The sequence below is a fragment of the Globicephala melas genome, chromosome 8 (assembly GCF_963455315.2).
Source record: "Globicephala melas chromosome 8, mGloMel1.2, whole genome shotgun sequence".
Taxonomy (NCBI): Eukaryota; Metazoa; Chordata; class Mammalia; order Artiodactyla; family Delphinidae; genus Globicephala; species Globicephala melas.
The window spans coordinates 23,175,189-23,199,000 of NC_083321.1; the positions used below are offsets into that span (position 1 = coordinate 23,175,189).

General features: G+C 45.0%; 1 protein-coding gene across 3 annotated transcripts in view; it reads left to right on the plus strand.

Annotated features, from left to right (window-relative positions):
• Positions 1-23,812, plus strand: part of SLC1A2 (solute carrier family 1 member 2) — a 149,871-nt gene that overhangs the window by 73,863 nt on the left and 52,196 nt on the right. For 2 of the 3 annotated variants that reach the window (XM_030864709.2, XM_060303361.1), the window contains exons 2-4: positions 17,063-17,202; positions 19,016-19,168; positions 21,019-21,269. In XM_030864709.2, the coding sequence (XP_030720569.1) occupies positions 17,063-17,202; positions 19,016-19,168; positions 21,019-21,269 (544 nt within the window). Of the gene's footprint in view, positions 1-15,393; positions 15,412-17,062; positions 17,203-19,015; positions 19,169-21,018; positions 21,270-23,812 lie in introns of those variants that run through there. The other variant, XM_060303362.1, reaches the window with a different exon arrangement.

Below are 23,812 nucleotides of genomic sequence, written 5' to 3' on the forward strand. Positions count from 1 at the left end.
TGCGCATGTGCAGTGTCTCCCTTGCCCTGAGGATCAGAAATACGTTTCCTCTTGATCTTTTACTCAGACAGGGCCTAGCCCCTCCCTGTCCCTGCCATAACTGTTATATTAAAGTGTCCACAGGGGGCAAAGTCCAGCTATTTACTCTGTTCTTGTTGTTATTTCGATCTCCAAGTGCAGACAGGAGGCTGGTTGTAAATATCTAGCCTGGAGCCCACTTGCCTCCTGCCTCAGGAAATGTAAACAGGAGGCTAGTTGCAAATGTCCGGCCTAGAGCCCATCTCTTTCCTGCCCCAAGAAATGTGAACAGGAGGCCAGTTGTAAATGCCTAGCCTGAAGCCCATCTATCTCCTGCCTCGCTATGACCATGTTTTATCCTAGCACTTAATCCGATCGACTGGTTTTCACTGAACACCTTGGGTGTCTGGCATTGTACATGCCGTTATATGGTGGATACAAGGAATGACAAGACATGATCCTTGTTTTGATGTCATGATTTAAGAGCCAACCAGATAAGGCCTTGACACAGAAAGAAACCACACTCAAATAAATGAAAGATTTTACAAGTTGGACAAGATTGAGCCTTTCTTCCCAAGCACCTGGGATGAAGGACTTTCACCTCAGTTACTGTGGAGTGAAGTGGTGTTGGTGGTCTAGTGGCCAGCATACCAGACCACTTCCAGGGATGGCAGGGAGAGTTGCTGCTGGAATGACTTCAGGAATGCATAAAAATTCAAGGTATGATCACCTATGTTAATTAGAAGCCCTGGTTGCTTTTGGCAAGGTCATCAGACATTAGTTTGAGCTTCTGGTCAACTTCAAGACTAAGGAGTTTTTTACATCCTTTCCTTGTGCTTTCTCTAGGCTCCTTTCCAAATCTGTATCCACAGGAGGAGGCTCTTGTTCAGTGCCTGAGTTGGGAAGGCTTCTGCCACTTACCAAAGTTACCTCCTAGATCCTACAGACTTGGGTCCCCCTTGTACCTGTACCTTAACAAAGTCTTAATGAGCACCTAATGAGTATTGGGTCCAGGGGTAGATACAGGCCCTTCCCTTGCAGAGTTTAAAGTCTAGTGGGGAAGACATGCAGACATCAAGGAGACAATCTGAATGTGATGAAATGTGAAGTGCAGGATATTACAGGCATGAAAAGTAGGTTGGGGGCTCAAGATAGGATTACTCAAAGAAATGACATCAGAGTCAATTAAGATTTCAGGTTCTAATGTAAGAAGTAATACAGTTCTAGAACGCCATGAACTGCGACTGGCTCTTAAAAAGGGGGAAATGGATCTTGAAAAAGGATGTAGTCCACTTGTGCGCTGGGCCACGTTTACATAGAGCACCGTGAATCAATCTGTCTCAATAAGCTACCAGTTTGAGAAATGCACATTCTTCTCTTAAGAAGGAACTTTCCTGGTGAGAGGTTTACCATTCTGTGGTGATTGAATGACTCAGTTTATCACTTGTGAAATAAACATATAACACTAGTTAAGAGGAGATTGGGCAGTCAATCTGGTGGAATCAGCAGGGACTGAACAGTTGACAGATCGATAGCCACATATTTAGCGGCGTATTAGAAGGAACCAAAGAAAGAAAAAACACAAGTCATCTAGGAGGCCCTGAGATGCTTCCTTGGGCTTCATTGTTAAACTAAAGCAATAAAACAGCCGGTTACTTTTACCAGCAAAAGCGGCTTAACCGGGAGCAGAGAAGAATTGCAATTTGGAACATGCAACTATGGTGAAACGTGCAAATCTGGTAAAGCAAAGGAGAGGCGACTCTTTTATGGAGGAGAAGGGGAAGTTGGGAGGGGCTGTTATAAACAAAAAAGTCCACTGGAGGAAACTGGGGGTCCAAAGTCTAGGGGCTTTTCATTGGCTGAGTTGTGACAGTCTCTCACTGGCTGAACTGTTGCCAGACAAGCGGAAATTTTTCTTCTTCCTGCTCAGGGTAGTAAAGCAGGGTCTCTCCCTGCTGGGGATGCAAAGTATGTCTCTTCCTGTTGGTCTGTGCATGAGAGCTCTCCCTTCTGGTCCTCTGACTCCATTGTAGCGGGGTTTCCGTTCATGAATTTTTACAGGTGATGGGAGCCATTTAGAAGCATGATGTTGACCAACCTTTGAAACAGATTAGTGGTTAAGCAAAGATGTTGCTTTAGCCTGTGTTTATCTAGAGCGTCCCTCAAAGCTGGAAGAAGGAAGGAAGGGTGGCGTCGAAGAATTCTGCCTGCATCTCAGTAAGGGAGGCTGAGAAGCAAGTATTCGAGCATACTGCCTCTCTGGACAGAACTCTAGAAGGAGAGGAGTGGATATTGATAGAAACTCTCAGTATCTGCCGCCTGGCCTCTTAGGCTTATGATAAACATCAAATAAGATACTTAGCCTGGGATCTCGTAGTACACTAGCTTTCTATTGTTGCTGTAACAAATTGAGACAAATTGAGTGTCTTAAAGCAGCACAGATTTATTTGTTTTCTTATAATTCTGCAGATCAGAAACGAAAATGGGTCTCACTGGGCTAAAATCAAGGTGTCAGCAGGTCTGTGTCCATTTCTGAAGGCTCTAAAGAAGAGTTTGTTTCTTTGCTTTTTCCAGCTTCCAGAAGCTGTCCACGCATTCCTTGGCGCATGGCCCCTTCCTCCATCTTCAAAGCCAGCAATGTTGGACTGGGTCTTTCTCATGTTGCCATTTCTCTAGCTCTCTCTCTCTCACCTGCCTTCTTCTACTTTTAAGAATCCTGGTGATTATATTGGTCCCACTTGAATAATCCAGAATAAACTCTCCATCTCAAGTTCAGTTAATTAGCAACCTTAATTCCCTTTGGCCGTGTAACTGACATAGTCACAGGTTCTGGGGATTAGGACATGGGCATTTTGGGGGAGTGGGCATTATTCTGTATCCGTATTATTATGCTGGTACACAATAAAAAGTCAATCAATGGTCCTTATTTATTACCAGTACTCTTAGTAACTTCCTTCTCAAGTGTGAAGTTACCTACTGGCCTTCATTCTTCAAATGCAGGACTGAAGCCTCAGCTCTGGTAGATTTTAGAAAGCCTTCCTGACTGGCTCAGGGGGGCAGGGACATGGCCAGACCCCACCTGGAGGGCTGTGTCTGGTCTAGGAGGAACATTGTAATGGGATGTAAATGGTTTGAGGTGCTGCAACCAGGTTGGTGAGGAATTTGAGGAAGAGAAAAATCTGGGCAGAGAGGAGAGCTTCCTTCATGTGCCTGGAAGGCTGGTGGGTGGAGGAGGAATTAGGCTTCACGTATTACAAGCGTGTTGTGATTAAGAGCATGCACCTTGCACAGGTAGAGCTGGGTTCACATCCCATCTCAGCCACTCACCAGCTGCCTGGCTTTGGGCAAATGACCTCACCTCTCTGATCTCCAGTTTTTCATCTATAAAGAAGGAATAATAATAGTATCAACCTCGTGAAAGTGTTTCGAGTCGTCAGTGAGATAGTGCATGTGAAGTGTCTAGTACATTGCCTGGTGCTAACTACTATTATTATTAACTGGTTCCACAGGGTAGAAAAATAACCAGTGGGTGGAAGCTACAGGGAAACAGATTTAGGCTCATGGTAGAGGAAGAGCTCTGTAATAGTCAAAGCTGTCCCATGGTGAGATGATGAGACGTGTGACGTCAAAAGCTCTCCTTCACTGCACCTGTTTGGGTGTTGACTAGACATCAGCGCATGGACTGACGACACCAAAGTCAGCTGGGTGCTTTCTAAAAAGTCGGGAGGTCTAGGACCCACCTGATGTGCTGAATTGCGATATTGAGGGATGGGGCTTAGAGATCTGCGGGGTTTTTAAAAATTAATTTATTTATATTTATTTTTGGCTGTGTTCGGTCTTTGTTTCTGTGTGAGGGCTTTCTCTAGTTGCGGCAGGCGGGGGCCACTCTTCATCGCGGTGCACGGGCCTCTCACTATCGCGGCCTCTCTTGTTGCGGAGCACAGGCTCCAGACGTGCAAGCTCAGTAGTTGTGGCTCACGGGCCTAGTTGCTCCGTGGCACGTGGGATCTTACCAGAGCAGGGCTCGAGCCCATGTCCCCTGCATTGGCAGGCAGATTCTCAACCACTGCACCACCAGGGAAGACCCGGTTTTTAAATAGACTTAATTTTTAAAGAAAATTTATAGAAAGTTTAAAAGTTAAAGTTTTTAGAAACTTTACAGTTTTAGATTCACAGCAAAATAGAGCAGCTGGTACAGAGAGTTCCCATTGACCCCCTTTTCCCACATGTGGACATCTTCCCTCACTAACAATACCCCACCACCGCAGTGGTACGTTTGTTACAATTGACAGACCTACACTGACCCGTCACTGTCATCCAAAGTCCACAGTTTATATTAGGGGTCACTCTTGGTGGTGTACATTCTACGGGTTTAGAGAAATGTACAATGACATGTATCTGCCATTACAGTATCATATAGATACCGGTTTTACTGCCTCCAAAACTCCTCTATGCTCTGTGTTTTCATCCCTACTCCTGGCCAACACTGATCTTTTTACTGCTTGCCTAGTTTGCCTTTTCCAGAATGTCATATAGTTGGAATCATACAGCAAGTAGCCTTTTCACACTGGCTTCTTTCACTGAGTTATATGCATTTAAGTTTCCTCCGTGTCTTTCATGGCTTGATAGTTCATTTCTTTTCTATTAGCACTGAATAATACTGTATTATCTGAATATACCACAGTTTATTTATCCATTCACATAATGAAGGGCATCATGGTTGCTCCCAAGTTTTGGCAATTATGAATAGAGCTGCTCTAAGCATCCGGGTGTAGCTTTTTGTATTTTGGAGATCAAAAGCAATCCAGAGACAGATTTGGGGCTCCAGACCAGGTAATCAGGACAAACCAGATAATTTGTCTGAGGTTGAGATTGAGGGAAGACTGAAAGCTTCCCTGGTTCTGAAATTCTAGAATTCCACGTAGTTCTTGCATCAGGCTTTGGTTTGGACTAGGCATTAGCCTTCTCTCTGGACTTTTCTCCCCCAAACCAAAATCATTCTCTTGATCAAAGGATCAGTGTCGATGTTTGTGGTTAGCACAAAGTTATCTAATATAAAGAGCAATTTTTCTAGTTCTGGAGACGGAGAGTGGGCTGACCTGTTCTTCCAAGTTCAAGACTGCCTGGGTTCAAATCCAGACTCTGCTACCCACTAACTGTGACATTGGGCAAATCTTTTAACCAACCTGTGCCTCATTTTCCCGTTCAGTAAAGGTTGCTAATAATATATTTACCTCCTGAGATTCTCGTGGGTATTAAATGAGTTCATACACATAAAACGTTTAGAAAGAGCATGTCTAACTGCCTGGTACAAAGTAAGCTTTGCATGAACATTACTTGCTATCATTATTGTCATCATCATCATTTTTATCCTTATTATTACAAGTTACCAGACATGTGAGTGCCTCTGAAGTGAAGAGTCCTTCCTGGTGAAGAAGTGGGGGAGCTGGAGTGACCCCTGGAGGCATCTCACACCAGCCTGTGCTTCCTGCACGCTGTGGTTGCCTGAGGGGAGGAGCCACTTCAGTGGATGCCAGTCCGCTCTGGTACACCTGAGGCCGCAGCGGGGCGTGGGCGTCCAGGAGCATGGATTGTCCAAGACGGGCAACAAGGTGATGGCTTTCCAGAGCTCACAATGCCTTTTCCTTCCCCTAGGGGCGCACTCCTCTGTTGTCCTTCTCCAGGAGCTAGGATCACATGTCCCATAAGTTGCTAGTGCCTGGGCAGAGACGGAAGTTTTGTTGTGTCCGTCACTCTGCAAACATCCCTAGAGAGGATGTAGCCAAAGGACCCTGGACTCAAAGGCAGAGCGCAGCACAGGTTTAATTCTGGCTGCTTGACCACCTGGTTCAAATTCCAGTTCTGCTGCTTCTGAACTTGGGCGAGCTTCAGAGTCTCCATTTCTTTTTTTTTTTTTTAACATCTTTATTGGAGTATAATTGCTTTACAATGGTGTGTTAGTTTCAGAATCTCCATTTCTAAGACGGACTAATTCTTTTCCTCTCAGGGGTGTCATGAGGAAATAAGTCAATGGGTGTGAAAATATTTTGTGAACTATGCATATTTTAAGTTATTATTAACTTATCTGTTTAAAGGTCAACAGATGAAATGTTGGTTATTATTTATAATTTAAAAGATGAACACAGAGTGAAGTAAGTCAGAAAGAGAAAAACAAATACTGTATGCTAACACATATATATGGAATCTAAAAAAAAATGGTTCTGAAGAACCTAGGGGCAGGACAGGAATAAAGACACAGATGTAGAGAATGGACTTGAGGACACGGGGAGGGGGAAGGGTAAGCTGGGATGAAGTGAGAGAGTGGCATGGACATATATACACTACCAAATGTAAAACAGATAGCTAGTAGGAAGCAGCCGCATAGCACAGGGAGATCAGCTCGGTGCTTTGTGACCACCTAGAGGGGTGGGAGGGAGATGCAAGAGGGAGGAGATATGGGGATATATGTATATGTATAGCTGATTCATTTTGTTATACAGCAGAAACTAACACACCATTGTAAAGCAATTATACTTCAATAAAGATGTTAAAAAAATAAAATAGGATTTCCCTGGTGGCGCAGTGGTTGAGAGTCCGCCTGCCGATGCAGGGGACATGGGTTCGTGCCCTGGTCCGGGAAGATCCCACGTGCCGTGGAGCGGCTGGGCCCGTGAGCCATGGCCGCTGAGCCTGCGCGTCTGGAGCCTGTGCTCCGCAACGGGAGAGGCCACAACAGTGAGAGGCCCGCGTACTGCAAAAAAAAAAAAAAAAAAGAGGGGAGGTCAGGACACTGGATGTGAACTTTACTACTGCCCCAGGCAGTTCTGAAGTCACTGAGTTCAAAACTCTGTGGCCTCAACAGGGTTTCTTGAGCCTAGCAATTTTCTTTCTCCTTTCTTTTTTAATTTGGCGGCTATGTTCACATGTGTGTTCAATTTCTGAAAATTAATCAAGCTAGTTACTTAAGATCTATGTGCTTTTTTGTGTGCACCTTAGACTTGAATAAAGACTTTAAAAATAAACAAGTAAACTAAATAAATTATGGTGTTAGAAGTAAATATATATTATATTTCTAGCTTGGACCCCAAATGGCTGATTCCAATGGCGGTGGATTTGCCAACAAAAGAACAGGTACTAATTTGACCCAGAAAACACCTTATATTTGGGGAACAGGTAAAGGTCTCCTTCAGGTGAGACAAAAGCAGTGGGGCTTCTGGGTAGCCCAGGTTACAAGAGAGTGGTCTCACAGGCCAAAAAAAGAAATTCCTGGTCTTTGCCTCTGCTTTTCCATGCCCATAACTGCAAAGTACTCTCACACACAGTTTATCTTCCAAAAGAAGATTCCCTGAAGGCTCGTCCCTTTGTGTTCCTCTTTTATCTTATTTTATTTATTTATTTTATTTTTTATTTTTTATTTTTTTTGCGGTACAGGGGCCTCTCACTGTTGTGGCCTCTCCCGTTGCGGAGCACAGGCTCCGGATGTGCAGGCTCAGTGGCCGTGGCTCACGGGCCCAGCCGCTCCGCGGCATGTGGGATCTTCCTAGACCGGGACACGAACCCGTGTCCCCTGCATCAGCAGGCGGACTCTCAACCACTGCGCCACCAGGGAAGCCCTCTCCGCTCTTTTTATTTGGCTTCTGGGTGTGGTTCTGGTCAGGACCTGTGTCGAGAAGTTTTCCCCAGCAAGTCTTGTTCTTCAGGATAGATCTGAGAAGCTCCTTCTCACTGGGGTGTCAGTGAATGCTTTTCCCTGGATTTCTGGCTTTAATCTGGCCTCCTGCGTGGATACAAAGGAACAGGTCTCTCGAGAAGGAATTTCAAGGCCTCTGGGAGCCAGAAGTGGGTGACTTTGAAGAGCAATAGAGAAACCTTAAAGAAGCCCTGAAGCCTCACCCCACGGTGTGGCCTTTTGAACGCCAGCCCTGGGAGAACCGACCATTGGCATGGTCACGGTGGTGACTTGCCTTCTTGCTTGGAACTGACACTGTGTTTCCTGCTTGTCTGCTTGGTCTAAAAGGTGAGAAAAGGCCCACAGACAGACTGCTCTGCTCACAAAGAGAGAGAGGACTGCGCTGAAGAAAAGCAATTGTAGGGTGTGACCAAAACGCCCAGAAAGTCTCAGCTACTGGACGCCTCACCCAGTTTCTGCTGGTGCCTGAAGGCCCTGCAGCTAATTAAGCCACTTAGTCAACATTCCAGCCACTCCCCTGTCTGGGGGACTGATTGGGAAGGCTCAGTCTGGGAAGCTTCTGGGGCTAGAGAAAGAAATTCTCAGGCCTCAGGGCCAAATCCAGAGCTCTGTTAATCAAGGGAGCACCTTAAAATCAGAATCCCATTGGGAAGGGAATAAATGCCCAGGCTCTTTGGTTGAAAGATCACATTTTGGAGAATCCAAATTTAGGGATGTTGATCTTGGCAATTGAGTCCTAAGGCGTCTTCCTTTGTCCTCATCAGTTTCCCCTGAAGGTCATGTTAGCTGAGCCCAGATTGGTTCATGGCTCCACCCTCCCCCAAGAATGCTGGAATCCCTGGAGCCACCACGTTTGGGCAGGGCAGCTGGATCAAAACCAGCAGCAGGGAAGGGCCAGCCCTGGGTGGTGCTGACCCACCCCTTCCTGCCACCCACTGGTTTTTCTAATGCAGGTGTTTGTGCTTTTGCTCTCTTCTCTCTTCTTCTCAGATTTCCTAGTCTTTGAGAATACTACCCTCTAGAACTGTGTCACACAGAACCTGTGACTAGAACATGTTTTTCATTCATTCATTCATTCATTTATGTATTTAAACATACAATAATTGAGCATCTACTATATGCCAGAAACCATGCTGAGTGGGGGGAAGACAGAGTCAAGTAAGTCAAGATCTTGCCTTCAAAGAGTTTATATTCTAGGGCTTCCTTGGTGGAGCAGTGGTTGAGAATCTGCCTGCTAATGCAGGGGACACGGGTTCGAGCCCTGGTCTGGGAGGACTCCACATGCCACGGAGCAACTAGGCCCGTGAGCCACAACTACTGAGCCTACGTGTCTGGAGCCTGTGTTCCGCAACGAGAGGCCGCGATAAGTGAGAGGCCCGTGCACCGCGATGAAGAGTGGCCCCCGCTCGCCGCAACTAGAGAAAGCCCTCGCACAGAAACGAAGACCCAACACAGCAAAAATAAATAAATTAATTAATAAACAAGACAGAAATTCACTAATCAAATAATAGAACTATTATTCTTAAAAAAAAAAAGAAGAGTTTATATTCTAGTGGGGAAACAGACAAGTAAATTGTGATAAATACCTTGAGAGAGGTAAGCACAGGTAAGCTCGGGTAAGCTGCAGAAGGAGCGTCCAAAAAGCAAATTTGGGAGTCAACAAAGACTTCCCGAGGGAAGTCACACTTGAATTGAGTTTTGAAGAAGAAATAGAAATTAGTCTATGAAGGCTGGGTTGGAGAGTAGGGTGGGGAGGACATCTTAGCTGGAAGAGACGGTTTGCCTCAAGGCAAACTGATTGGGGCCAAGTTCCGTGTGGCTCAAACCCAGAGTGCATGCCCCATGAATCTCCTCCAGTTGATTGAAGTTATGTGAAGTTTTCAAATGTATTTTCATGTTGTTCCGTGAACCAGAGGGGGTGGCGGTTACTTCAGAATCGACATGCCTCTGGGGACTGGGCTGGCCAGTGTACTCCTAGGCCATGGCTCAATCTTTACTTTTCGAAAGGGTTCCCAATTTGGGAAGATCAAACACCCCCATCCCACTCTGTCTCTTGGGCCTGGAGGTTTACTGTGCCTTGGTGTCTTATTTCTGTTTTGGGTGGTGAGCCTTTCTGGAAATGGGCAATTCCACTGGGTCAAGGCCAACTTAAGTCTCCACCCTGGGGAGGACTTCACAGAAGTCCAAAGGTTTTATACTTGAGACTGTATTCCTGATGCTCTTTGAGAGGTAGTCTAGGCCATTCCACAGTGTGGAAGCCTACAGCAGTGGGAACTTCCCAGGCTCCCACCCACTTGGACCCCCTTCTAGAACTTTCTTTTTGTAAAGAGCACAAATACCATTTGTTGCTAAAGTGACTTATTAAAACTCAACAGTAGCTAAGCTATCTGAATGGTCATTTTGCACCATTTTGGGCATTTAAGACAAAGAAAGCAAACTAAAATTGAATATCAATCATATGTTAGATGCTGTTGGTGCTTTCATAAGTATTATCTTATTGAAGGCTCTGTAATGACCCAGTGAGTTGAATGTTATTGTCCAAGAGATTAAATGAATGCCTTGTCCCAGCCACAGCTGGAAAAGGTAGATTTTAACCAAGAATCCGATGACCACGTTATTATGTAATTTCATTCCACTGAGGTGCCTTCTCTCAGCTGCTAATCAGAGCCAGTGTTTTGACTTACGGCTCTTGGCAGAGTGAGTGCGATTTTACTTACTCCCTCATGGTTTTGTCTCCCATTACTTCTTCCTTCTCTCCTACTACTTCTTGTGTGAGAACATCCAAAGTCCCACCTGACTCTCTATTTGCGATTCATGTCATTAGCCAGTTTGAGCCCCTTGGCCTGGGAAGTGATATGGAGAAAGGATTCCTTTCCCTCAATTTTTCATCTTGAATGTTCCTGTGAGTGCATCCTGTCCAGTTCCACGGGAGTTGACTATGAATGAGATAGGTGGACTCTCAGTGATTCAGTGGTGGATTTGGCTATTGGCTGGTCCCAATGCCAGTTCACCTGTTTGACTATATTCCCACGGCATTGACCTGCCCACCTTAGAAGTCTAGACTGAGAATTGGTCAAGCGTGGATGGGGGATTAAGATGATGCCTGTGTCTGAATTGTATACTGAATTTGACCCCAAACTCAGCTTTAGTAGCACTAGAAAAACATGTTTATGTAGCAGAGATAGGAAAGGTAAAAACGGAGCTAAAGACATAAAGAAATGGTTGTCACTGTTATTATTGGTTTGTCTCTTATCTCTAAGTCACCCATGATCTCTAAGCTCATTCAGTGCTGGATAGAATAGAAAGGAGGCTGCATCTCTGGAACTGAAGGCTATTGATTACCACCTCCCACCCCAGGAGAATTAGAGAATCACAGAATTTTAGAACGTTAAAGAACTTCTAATCCAGCCCTCTTATTTTACAGATTAAGAGCCTGGGACCTCAAATATAAAAATCTGCCCAAACTGATACCTAAACCCCATTGGTATTTCATATTAAGAGTGTGTTTTTATCATTTCGTAGTGCCGGGTGAAGAGACTGGTTGTTGGAAATTCCGAGCTGTTTTAGAGTTCCAGTCCCTTTTCCTGTGGGTGTGACATTCTTTAGGGAACCAGGGGATTCCCAGATATGGGACAGTCACAACTGTAATCACCGTTTTGTGGTGCTTGGAGCTGACAGCACTGGTATTTCCGGCATTCTTTTTCAAATACCTTGACCACCTCGGGGGAAGGCCCCATCAACAAACACTATTTTTGCTCTTGAGGGTCTGACCTAGTGTCCGCCCCTTAGGGCCATTTCTGGACATTGTCTCTTCTGTGCCTCTGAGGTCTTTAGAGTTGAGTAGCAGAGGGTCAGATGGGTGATGCCCATTGCAGACCTCACATCCTCCAGGCAAAAACACACCGGTTGCTTTTAGCTTCCTTGGGGAACATTCTGTTGTCACCTCATTGAACCAGCGAAGGAGGAAACATAATTTGGTGCCAGTTAAGTTGACACAGAAGTGTGTCAGGCAGGAAATCCGAATCCAGCACCACATCTAATGAGCCTGTTACTAGAGGCTCTTGGCAGAGCAAGGGAAAGCAAATGCAAATGCAAAGCAGGTCCTGAGAACTGTTTAAAATTTAGCACCAGCCCCGTTACACGTTCCCTTTGGAGTCACAGAGGATGTTTTGCATGATAAGCTGAGCTTGACTTTGAAACAGGACTCACATGGATTTGTGTGAGAAAGACGGGGCAGTGACTGCAAAATTAACAGCTGTTTAAACAGTTTAGTGGAGAAGCTAAGGCTGAAGGCAATTATAGGCTCATGGTTCAAGTTTAAATTATACAAACAGCTCTCCCATCGCATGGCCTTACTTTGCTGGGCAATGGAGAGAGATGTGGACTAATTGGCTTATACTGTATTAAAGAATTATATTGCTAAATCTTCCATCCGGAAGGCACCCGGGTAGAAATAGAGGTGGTGAACAGTGTGGGGAGAGCATCAGGCTTGATGGATTTGGTATAACCAAGCCATGCCTGGGCTTTCAAAATCCTTATTTCTTGGTTCCGTCTGCATGGCCACAAGTTGTAGGGAGGGAACATTCATGAGGGAATAAGTGTGCACATTCGAAATAACTTATTGTCTTTATACAGTGGACCTACCCAGATCAGGCCTTGCCCTTTCTGTTCATTGCCAAAGAAGTAAATCTGCAGGCTGTCGTGACCTCGGGCCTCCTCCTGGGTCCAACTCACCTTTCTCTGATATCCATTTCTTTTGCTTGGAACTGGGACAGTCACTGAACCTCATGATGGTAATGGGATGCAGCATTACTGCCTTGACTCTTATTTGAATCAGAGCCTGTGCTAAAAACCAATGCGTGGACACCAAGATTGGCATCTGGTGGGAGCTTCGGTCTCCGGTTTGGACCAACAGATTTCCAAATTGTGTGTATGCCATTTATTTGCTAAGCTCTGGACAAACTGCCTAGGTAATTTAGGAGACCCCTTATTCCTCCAGGTTTCTGTTCAAATGTCCCCTTATCACGAAGCCCTCCTTCTCTGACCACTGGATGCAAAATAACTCTGCTTTCTTCCCACCTGTCACCCACTTCCTAGTACATTATCTCCACTTGAAATATATTTATTCGTTTATTTGTTATCCCACTAAAATGTACAGCCCGTGAGAGCAAGGGCTTTGTCTATTGTGATATTTTATCACCTAGAATAGCATGGGGCCTGTAATATATGGCCAATGGGAATTTGTGGAACAGATGCAGAATGGTATGAGGGGTGCTAGGTGGTATGCTGCCAGTCTACTGTAGAAGGGCCTGGTTCCCAGGAGAAAGCACAGTGCCCTCTATAGCTGCTCTCCAATTCTTAATTTCTTTGAGCAAACACTTATCAAGTGCTTGGGACCAGGTGTTAAAGGTGCTCTTAGGGTTCAAATATTGGTAGAGGATGTAGACATTTAAATTAAATCCATCCTTTAAGATCCAGCTCTGGTATCAGCCCCTCCTGGGGGCCTTTCTTGAACAGGCTTCTTCCCCAAAGTTAGGTTAGGCACCATTCTTACCGTGTCCCATAGCATCCTGTACAGGGCCTTATCATGGCCCATATGTAAAGCAGACAAGTACCACACAACGTGCTTTGTGTTTCCCCTTAAGAGCTCCTTAAGCGCGAGGATTACACCTTACTCATCACTGACTATAGTGTTGGACACACAGAGTCCTCAGTAAACACCAGTTATCCTTGTTATCACTGCTGTTACTATGTGCATTCAGTAACCAGCATTCACGTAGCTGTGGACGTGTGTGATCTCATTTGAAAAACTATATCTGTTCTAGGGATGTAAAGAAAGTTGTTAAAAGAGTCAATCCTAAGAGTTCTCATCACAAGGAAAAAATTGTTTTCTCTTTCTTTAATTTTGTACATATATTAGATGACGGATGTTTTCTAAACTTACCGTGATAATCACTTCATGTTGTATGTAAATCAAATTATTATGCTGATCTCCCTGTGCTATGCGGCTGCTTCCCACTAATGACCACCTAGAGGGGTGGGATAGGGAGGGTGGGAGGGAGACACAAGAGGGAGGAGATATGGGGATATATGTACACGTATAGCTGATTCACTTTGTCGTACAGCAGAAACTAACACACCACTGTAAAGCAATTATACTCCAATAAAGATGTCCAATAAAAATTATCATGCTGCTTACCTTAAACTTATACAGTGCTGTGTGTCAATTATATCTCAATAAAACTGGAAGAAAAAACCCCAGAATTATAGGAAGAAATAAAGAGCATTGGAAATGGTGACTATAAAATAAAGCAAAACCAAAACTATATCTGTTCTTCTGAAGATATATAAGGCTTAGAAGCAGCTCTGTATTATGCTATACAATATTATTTAATGTTATGTTCTATAATAGTCTCCATTTCAAGCTCTCCTTGTGTTCTGGGGGATGCAGGGATCACTTAGACTGGTCTAGGATCTTTACAAAGAGTTCTCCGGGGACTCCCTGCATCCCCAGAGGCCAGCCAAGGCTCTGATGTACTTTAATAATGATTTTCTATGTGCAGAGGTTAGGAGCGCCTCTGAGCCTGGAGCACATGTTTAACTTCAAGAGGGCAAGTGACAGGCATTCTCTCAGTACTTGTGGGTTCATGACATTTTGATGCTGCCACTTTGATGAGGCAGTTTTGATTCAGGGCTTCAGGGACATTTTGTCATGGCTTAAAAGACAAATCATTAAACATACAGTGATTTTGTGCAACTAAGAAGTGTGGCCAGGAGGCATCCGGCCACGCTGCTGGATCGGGTGTGTACGTTAACCTAATATTTGTGTGTTTTCACTTGGACACGGCTGCCTTGATGCTTGACACTTTCATCACATCACGTGGATCCTGCCAGGATGTCTGGTTTAAATACGTGTGAGTCTCACTGAAATACCAACCACGTGCCTGATTCTAACTTCGGTGGCAGGAGGGCTTCGAATGAAGCAGAAGGCAGGGGATTCCGCTCTCAAGGGGCTCCTAGAGTTTTTGCCAAGGGCTGGCTAACGAACGCATTCACCACTTCTGAACGCGTACGGCCCCCATTCTCCGTTGGCAGCTTCCTGGTTTACAGCTTCAGATTACTGGCTGGAGAAGTGTTTAAAAAATATAAAAAGATCCTAATGCAAGCATAGAAATATGGTCTATCCGTGTTAAAAAGATGGTTTTGATCATTTTCCCTGCTGTGCTGTAAAAAGAACTTTTCCGTCTGTTTCACTTGGTGACGGGAGGAAGTGGTACTCACTGCTCACCGGTCAGAAAGCCCCCGTCTGCTTGCTGTGAGCTTCACGCCCTATTTTCTTCTTTAGACTGTCTGAGCGATCATTAACACACACGTATGCCGGATAGAGATCGCCCCCAGACTAACCAGATGAGTAGAATATTAGGCCATTAAGGGAAGCCCAAGAAGCTTATATTTTGACTAATGTTATCATCTGGGCGTCCTACCAGACCATGTCACATTATTCCTAGTTTTAAAATATTCTGTTATTTATTTATTTATAATTTTTATTTTTTATTGAAGTAGAGTTGATTTACAATGTTGTGTTAGTTTCAGGTGCACAGCAAAGTGATTCAGTTATACATATACATATATCCATTCTTTTTCAGATTCTTTTCCCATATAGGTCATTACGGACTATTGAGAAGAGTTCCCTGTGCTATACAGTAGGTCTTTGTTGATTATCTATTTTATATATAGTAGTGTGTATATGTTAATCCCAAACTCCTAATTTATCCCCCCCTGACCTTTCTCTTTGGTAATCATAAATTTGCTTTCTAAAGCTGTTTCTGTGTTGTAAATAAGTTCATTTGTATCGTTTTATTCTGGAAGCAAGTATATTAGGCAGCCTGTTATGAAAAAGTAAGTCTTGTGTTGGGTCCCTGGTCTTGACTCTGAGACTCTGGAAGCTAAGCTTGGTGTCTTGAAAGAACGATGGTGCAACTGGGTGGGTCCCCGAACTTAAATGTCACGCTTGTCGTGAATGTTCCCTGGAGAAAGGAACCACTTGTGTTGGCTGCCGTGCCAGGCCCCCAACATACATTATCATGTTTAACTTCCACAAGGTAGGCCTTGAGCCCTTCTTTCTATAAACAACACAGCTAGCAAGTGATAGAGTCATGATTTGAACCCAGGCTCTCTGCTTCCAAAACCCACACCATTTCCATTATAACCAGTGATTCCAGACCACTAACCTGAAGAGTTCTGTTGGTTCCAAAGGAAGATCTCCCCAGGCTGTGGTGAGAATATCTGGGTGAAGCTGCCCATCTGGGAAGGTATCGTCATTTATTCGGAGACTGTGACTTGTCTTTCTAGGTGTTAAAGAACTTGTTTTGTTTGTTTGTCACGTGACGGTGGTTGTAAATGGCAGCTAACAAAGGCGTCCTAAGACGTCAAAGTGAAAACTTGGCCTCCTATGTTGGTCCCCAAGCTTAAATTTGAAATCTTACTGGCCTGGGAAGTGACATAGCTGGAAAAAAAGGCAGTATACTCATTATCCTGGCAAGGGCTCCATTGGCAGAGTCTTAGCATAGCTTGGGTTCACATGGGGTTTTTCTGGAAGAGGGCTGGGGTGCCTCTACGGGTGAAGGTGATCGCATGCTTCTTAAAGCCATACTTCTTTGACACGGGGTAGCATGACTATTGGCAGCTTAGAGGAGTCCTGATAATGCAAGTGACCTTTTAAAAACCACAATGGAATGAATTTTTTTTTTACTAGATAAACCATCTTTTCCAAAAGAGAGGAAAAACCTGGACTGCTAGCATTTATGACTTTTCTGTGTCCAGAATGGGGAAGGCTTGAGCTCAGAGGCATTTAATTTAGCAGTGACTTAGGCTGCGACGCTCCTGGCCTTGGATTATTCAAAAGCCATCTTCTTGCTGTTGATACAAGAATGAAAGAGCTCAGGTTTTGAAGCCAGGCATATATGGAGTTTGACTATCCATTCCTCTTAGCCTGTGACCCTGGGCAAATTACTTTCTGTAAAACAGGGCAGAGATACTTGCCTCAGAGAGTTACCATGGTGGGCAGCTCTTGGAAAAACCTCCCACTGCCTATGTGATGCCTTTTTCTGTGATGATCCAAGATAACAGGGATAAAAGCACTTGGCGTGTTGGTGTTCGGTGTGTCCTAGTAACCTGCTTATAGGCAAACTGGAATTCAGGGTGCCCTGAATTGCCCTGGTTTTTACTTTTCTGCCCATGGTTCCAGATTCCCAGCTGTGCCTGGGGAAGGCTGTTTCGCCTCCTACAACCTGAGACCCTCAAACTGCAGAGATGCCCAGTGGACTCTAAGCACTGCCTCCCCTTCTGTTTTAGTGCCAACAACATGCCCAAGCAGGTGGAAGTACGGATGCACGACAGCCACCTCAGCTCGGAGGAGCTGAAGCCCCGGCATCTGGGGCTGCGCTTGTGTGACAAGCTGGGGAAGAATCTCCTGCTCACGCTGACCGTGTTCGGTAGGTGACAGGCCTGCCCCACCCTCCCCTCTTCCCTTGGTCTCTCCTGGCTAAGTGTGGAAGCTGGTTCTGGAAGCCAGCCCTCGCCCTGGAAAGCAAGCCACACGCTCTGCCTAACTCTGTCTGCCTTTACCCAGGCACGGCTGCCTCAGTGATGCCATCTTCCCTGCCACCTGCCCTAGCCATGTTTGCCCCCTTGGGATTCTTGTGGTTCTCAGATTTCAGTATGCGTGTACATTTCCCATGGGTATGTCAGCATGCAGGTTCCCAGGCCCTACTCACAGAGACTCTGGGCCACTTGGAGTGAGACCTAGGAATCTGCATCTTAGCAAACCTTCTAGGTGATTCCAAAGCAGATGGTCAGTATACCACATTTAGAGAAGTACCTGTGTCCAGAAAAAGGCAACAGTTGCCCTAAACCCCACTAACAGGGCTCCCAAGGTCTGACCTTCTTCAAGCACCTCATTAACTTAGATTCAGTTAGCACATTGGCTAACGAGGTCCGTGTGGAAGAGCCTTGCCCCAAAGCCTTGACCCACTCCAGCTCCACCTCAAAAGCCTTACTCCCCTGCCTCTGGCCTCACCCAAGCTCTGGTTGTCCTTTCGTGTGACTGTTGCTACAGACTTGGCCTTGGGTTTTCGACCAGGATTGATTGAAAATGGGGAAAATTGCGGTTTCTTATAGTGACAACCACATCTTTTCCTTTCTCAACTCCCCCTCCTTGTTCTTCAACTCTTTGAGGCTATACAGTGAAGCAATGAAGAGCCATCTACACACACACACACACACACACACACACACACACACACACACACACATCGTCCATGGCTTCTCCTTCGAGTCAGTCATCTTGGATGTCGGTGGACTAGAGTCAGGACTGGGAACTTGCCCCCCAGCTCAGTTCACTTAATAGAAGAAGACCACAGGTATGGTAGGGTTTTCCAAGGGTTACCCTCTACAGAAGCAAATTTCATTCATCACCTGTGGAAGAAAAAAAGATAAGGCTTTTGGCCATGTTACTCCCTTTGCATATCTGGCGTTAACACCATAGCCACATATCTAGGACCTCCCTCCCCCTCTTACTCCAGAAGGTAGTTTATGTTGGCCACCAGTTTGGAGAGATCCAAGGTTTTCTTGTGGAATCCTTGCGTATGCAAAGTGAAAGGCTCCTGCTAGCATCTCTGCCCAAATTGTTTCCTCCCAAATTATATATTTTTAGACACCCCCTTGACCTCTCCTAAGATCAGCAAGTCTCAATATCATGTACAAGGACATAGAAGTCAAAGACAAAACTTCTTGAGGATAAGCCATGGGGAAATGATCAGAAGTCAAAGAAAATAGAAGAATAAAGAAAACACCCCAGCTTGGTCCCTTAAATGTTCCTTTTATTTGGTATTCAGTTCAAAAGGGAAGAAAAACATTAAACACCATGGAATGTGGCCAGCCTAGGCTGTGAAGAGAAGCAGTATCTGGCACTGTGGATTATTTCTGCTGACAGTCTGTGACTCTGCAAGTGGATGATATCCTCAAAGAAGTCAGAGTCAAGTTGCCAGGTTATATTTCCCACAAAGCCTTGAGAAGGCTCTTCTTGACTCTTCTAGTGCTGCCTTTTAGAATAGTTGGAGATACAAAGTATTTTCTCACGAGTCATCAAAATCAACTTCACTTTTCTAATGGTATTTTTGTTATGTGTTAGTCATCATCTGATGATGGAGAAGTATGAGGAAGGTCAATGTCATTGAACTACATCTCTAGAGCTATTCATCTGATGAGGGCAAAAGCTAAATTCATATTTTTCCCCCTTTCTTATAGGTGTCATCCTGGGGGCAGTATGTGGAGGGCTTCTTCGCTTGGCATCTCCTATCCACCCTGATGTGGTTATGTTAATAGCCTTCCCAGGGGATATACTCATGAGGATGCTAAAAATGCTCATTCTGCCTCTAATCATCTCCAGTTTAATCACAGGTAAGACCACCTTTGTGGCACCGGGCCAAAGCGGGTCATACTCCCACTCCAGCTTTTGGATTGACCATAGATTCTCAATTTGGTTGAATCAGTGAATGTGATCATCTGTGTCATTTCACTTCAGAGCCTTGGTTTTTCCTGTCTCTAAAATTGGGATAAGCAACCCTAAAAATAGAGTTTGCCATCTATTGGTTGGTCCATCTGTCTGTCTAGCAATAAAAGATAAAAAGGAAATAGCCGCATGTTAAAAGTGATCATATCGAGTGATTTTAATTTTTAATGTATACTTTTCTCATTTCCCAAATTGTATTTGTTCAGAAACTGACAAATAAAGGTAACAAATAGAAAAAGAAATTTTCTCTTTACTACTTAATTGGGTGTAGAGGGAAGTGGGTATTAAAAATAAATGAAATACTAGATATGAAACCCTTCGAGTTTTTCAGAAGAAAGGTACCCTTAATGTATAGGTCATGTTCACTTGTCCTTTGGCTGAAAGAGTTGTTTTATTTGAAAGAATTTTTTTCCCCTCCCTGGGCTTATACTGATAGTTTCCTCCTTACCAAATAATATTATTCAAACAAGGTATAAATAGATGAAGTTTAGAGACTAAGCTCTGAGTTAGGGATGAAGAACTGGGCTTTGGTTTATATCTGGGTGCCAACAGGCTGGGTGACCTTGAGAAAGCTGTACCTCTGGACCATCCACCTTCTGAAGGTAGTGAAGCTCTGGTAACTCCAAGAGATTCAGATGCTACAGTCTCATAGCTGGTTGATCAGTGAATCCAGTGAGGGAAAGCTAGGACTCAGTGTCAGGAGGATCTTATCATTCAGCCTCAGATTGAGTGAAGCTATGTTTTACTTTAAATGCTCCTTTTTAAACCAGAGAAAATTTGTTCTCCATGCCTGTTTAACAGATTGTACACTGGCCAACCTGGTAAGGAAAGCTCACTTCCGTTGGCCAGAATTAGACTTCAGGTTGTAAGGCGAAACGTGTCACATGTGGGTCAGCTTCATTCAGAGAATTATTAACATCAGTGATAACTTCCTCCCCCACGGCAAAAAAGACTGATCCCCAGAAAGGGTTGCATCTCTCAGTCTAGTAAAAGCAGGAACTGAAACCAGGAAGTAGAAAAACTGAAGAAACTACTGGAAAAAAAACCCAATGAAGGCTGGAGTTTTTGTGACTTGCTTGGAATTTCCGCTAACCATCACAGAAGCTCCTGAAATATAGATGAAGCTCCCACCCATGCTGGGTGTTTTGTGCACCTGTTCTCACATCCCTACTTGAGCTCAGAAAATGTGGTGTCCATCAAGTTTCACCTCAGGGGAATGAGAAGGCTGTGCTAGAATCACTTTTCCAGACTTTTGATTTCATGACCAGTAATGTATTCAAGAGACGTTTTGAAAACAGGGCTACCAATCTTTTATTTTCCTAAGCGAGGACATTAAAACCAACAAAAAAACCTAGCATGTACCAGGACCACCACTTCATAAAGAAAGGATATCTTAATATCAAATAAATGGGAAGGACATAATCTCAGAATCAAAAATTGAAGAGAGTATTCAATTTTAACTCACTATTGCAGACTGACAAAAAGTAGTCACCAACCAGTTTATAAACCCTGAACCAGATGTTCTCCAACTCTCCCCAGTTCTCTAGAATCTCAAAAATATCCTTGGAAAATTGAATTGTAAACTGTGGGATTGACCAAATATTCAGGTGAAGAAGCTTTAATTAACCATTAATACGTTTGAGTAATATGAAGCCGAGGGTTGGTTATAGGTATGCAGAGAGGGGCTAGTAACAGGAAAATAATAGGACTAATAATTCTGGATTTCTTTTCCATCCAGGGTTGTCAGGCCTGGATGCTAAAGCCAGTGGCCGCTTAGGCACGAGAGCTATGGTATATTACATGTCCACGACCATCATCGCTGCAGTGCTGGGGGTCATCCTGGTCTTGGCTATCCACCCGGGGAACCCCAAACTCAAGAAGCAGCTGGGGCCTGGGCAGAAGAACGATGAAGTGTCCAGCCTGGATGCCTTTCTGGACCTTATTCGAAATCTCTTCCCTGAAAACCTTGTCCAAGCCTGTTTTCAGCAGGTAACCTAGAGTTCTGATATCCATTGTTCCCCAAACTCCTAAGTTACAGAGGTGGTAACTTAGAGACTGTTTCAACAAATCAGCTCTGGGGGGTAACTTTTTTCGTATTTATACTCTGCCTAGGGGTTGTATGGGGTCATCTGGGGCAGGAGTTTAGGATGGGAGTCGTGTTGTCTTTGTTTTCTTAACCTTCCCTTTCTTTTGCAGTCCACTTCATAACATTTAGCTCTGGGGTCCCTCTTCTCCTTTTTTTCTTTGATCTCTTTTTCTTCTCTTTGGTTCTTGTCTCTGTGTCGTCCAAGGGGACATTTTGATCACCCTTGCCCACAACTCTCTAGAGTACTCAGTGGTTCTTGATCTTAGCAGTATAACAAAACCACATGTGGTCCATTTAAAAATGCACGTGCTCTACAGAATCAGAATCTCCAGGGTGGGCCCGGGGACTCGGTATTTGTCAAATTCTGGTAGTAATACATGAGGATTTTGGAAAGTTTATAGATGCACATAAAGTAAAAATTCAAGTCCCCACGTCGCTTCCCTAGAGCTACTCATGTTTCCTCCTGTATATTTTCTTTGTCACATACGCGTGTGCATAAAATTAAAAAAAATTCAGCTCTGGTGGTGCTGCATCGTACATACTGTGTCACACCTTGCCTTTTCGTTCAACAGTGTTTTAGCGTCATCTCTCTCTTTCGTTTTTCATTGTTGTGTAGTATTTCTAAAGGATAAATTCTAGAAGCAAAACTGTCCTGCCAAAGAGTTGATATTTTGAATTTGCTGGATGTTGCAAAAATAGCCTTACAAAATTTGTATCGATATATATGTTCCTACCAGCTGCACACAGGCATATCTAGTTTTTAACACACGACTCTTAAAACCAGTTGATTCTGCTGGGTGTGTTACCGACCAGGGTTCTTGGACTCTTTAATCAATAGAAATTGATAAGAGGCCAGACGAGAAGTTCAGGCAAGGCTTTTTTGGACTTGTGCTGCCGTACAGCGAAAACAAGTAACAGCTTCCCCCACTCCCTCCCTGGGGGTGGGGGGCGGGGCCGGCAAGCTGGTCCCTTAAATGGGGTGAGGGTGAGGATGGGTCCAGGGCTTAGGCGGGAGGGGTGGCTTGGGTGGCGTGCCCACCCCCTTGGTGGTGCTGTGTGCAGCTTTTGCTTTTGCTCCGGACACCTCAGAAGTGGCAGTTGGGTTTTGGGTCTTTTTGTATCTGGTTGTTCTTAATTTGCCCCAACTGCGCACGCACGCAGTTATTTTTAGTCCCTTATAGTTTCTTTGTATTCTGCTGTCTGTCCAGCTGCAAGCACTGCAGCAAAGAGTCCCAGATATCCCGGGTCCCACATCCCAGCCTCTCTCAAGTGGAACCACTGAGTTAGCTGCCCAGGCCCCCCTCACCAGCCTGTTGTCTAGACCTAAGTTTAGGTTCGAATACACCTCAGTTCACATTAACTCTGGTTGGACGTAAACTAGAATCAAGGAACCTCCTTCAACCATTTCCAGGGAATCACAGAAGAATACATTGAGGAAACAGGTCGCAGAGAAGAAAAGTCTGCATTCCCAGCTGTCCCCAAAGTGCCATTGCCCATCACTGCTGAGCCCAGTTGACTCTGGATAAATCTGGAATATGGTCTCTGATTTCCAATACCACTTCAGAGGCACTTGTAGCAAGGAGCTATATTAAAGGAAACATTCCAGGCAGGGGAAGTTGGGTGGGGAGTGAATGGAAACAGGCTAGGGAAGGGGTGCTTACCGGTACCCTCTCTGTGCAATGTGCCTGCCCCTCAGCCAGCCTGCTTAGAAAGGTGAGTTTGCTTGCTTTGGGGTGATAGACGCAACCGGGTGCCAAGTCTATTCTTAACGTTTTGGAAAGAGAGCTCTGGAGCTGTAGCAGCTGGAGGCTGAGCTGGTAGGAGTCTGGGGGTAGGGGTAGCATCGGAAGGACGGGGAGGGACAGGTTTGGGCCTCCCTTCTGTGCCCCATCACGCCCACGCTGCATGCAAGAAGGAGTCCCTTTCGTCTGAGTCAGTGAGGCAGAAGTGAGAAGCAGGCAGCGCTCAGAGCTGTTGCTCTGGGCTGCGGTGAATTTCTGTGGTGTCAGCCATGCTTGTGCTCCCTGACCTGTCTGGTCGATGGGCAATCTCTAGTGTCCCCCAGGGCAAGGGGCACTGGGGGACACTAGAATAGAGGACCACGCCATTCCCTGCCTCAGCCCTGCCCTGGACCCACCCCTCCACTGACAAAATTCATCTGAGGAGTGAGCCCTTAGTCCTCCAGCTATAAGCCCAAGGACATGGTCCTTTGGGTTAGGACACTCAGAGAAATAATCATGTGGAATATGTGACCGCAGGGTGAGGGAGGGTGCAGCTTCCTTAGCCAGACTCCTGGCAGCCCAGAGGAAAGGAAGCTTAAACTAGGTGCAGTCGGCAGGCTTAGGAGGGCCTTGAAGAGGGTTGGAGAAAAGGGAACTCTTTGATGGTGACATGGAATTACCAGAGAGAAAGGGTGCTGGGTGGTGCCTTCCGTGCCCTTGGGGTA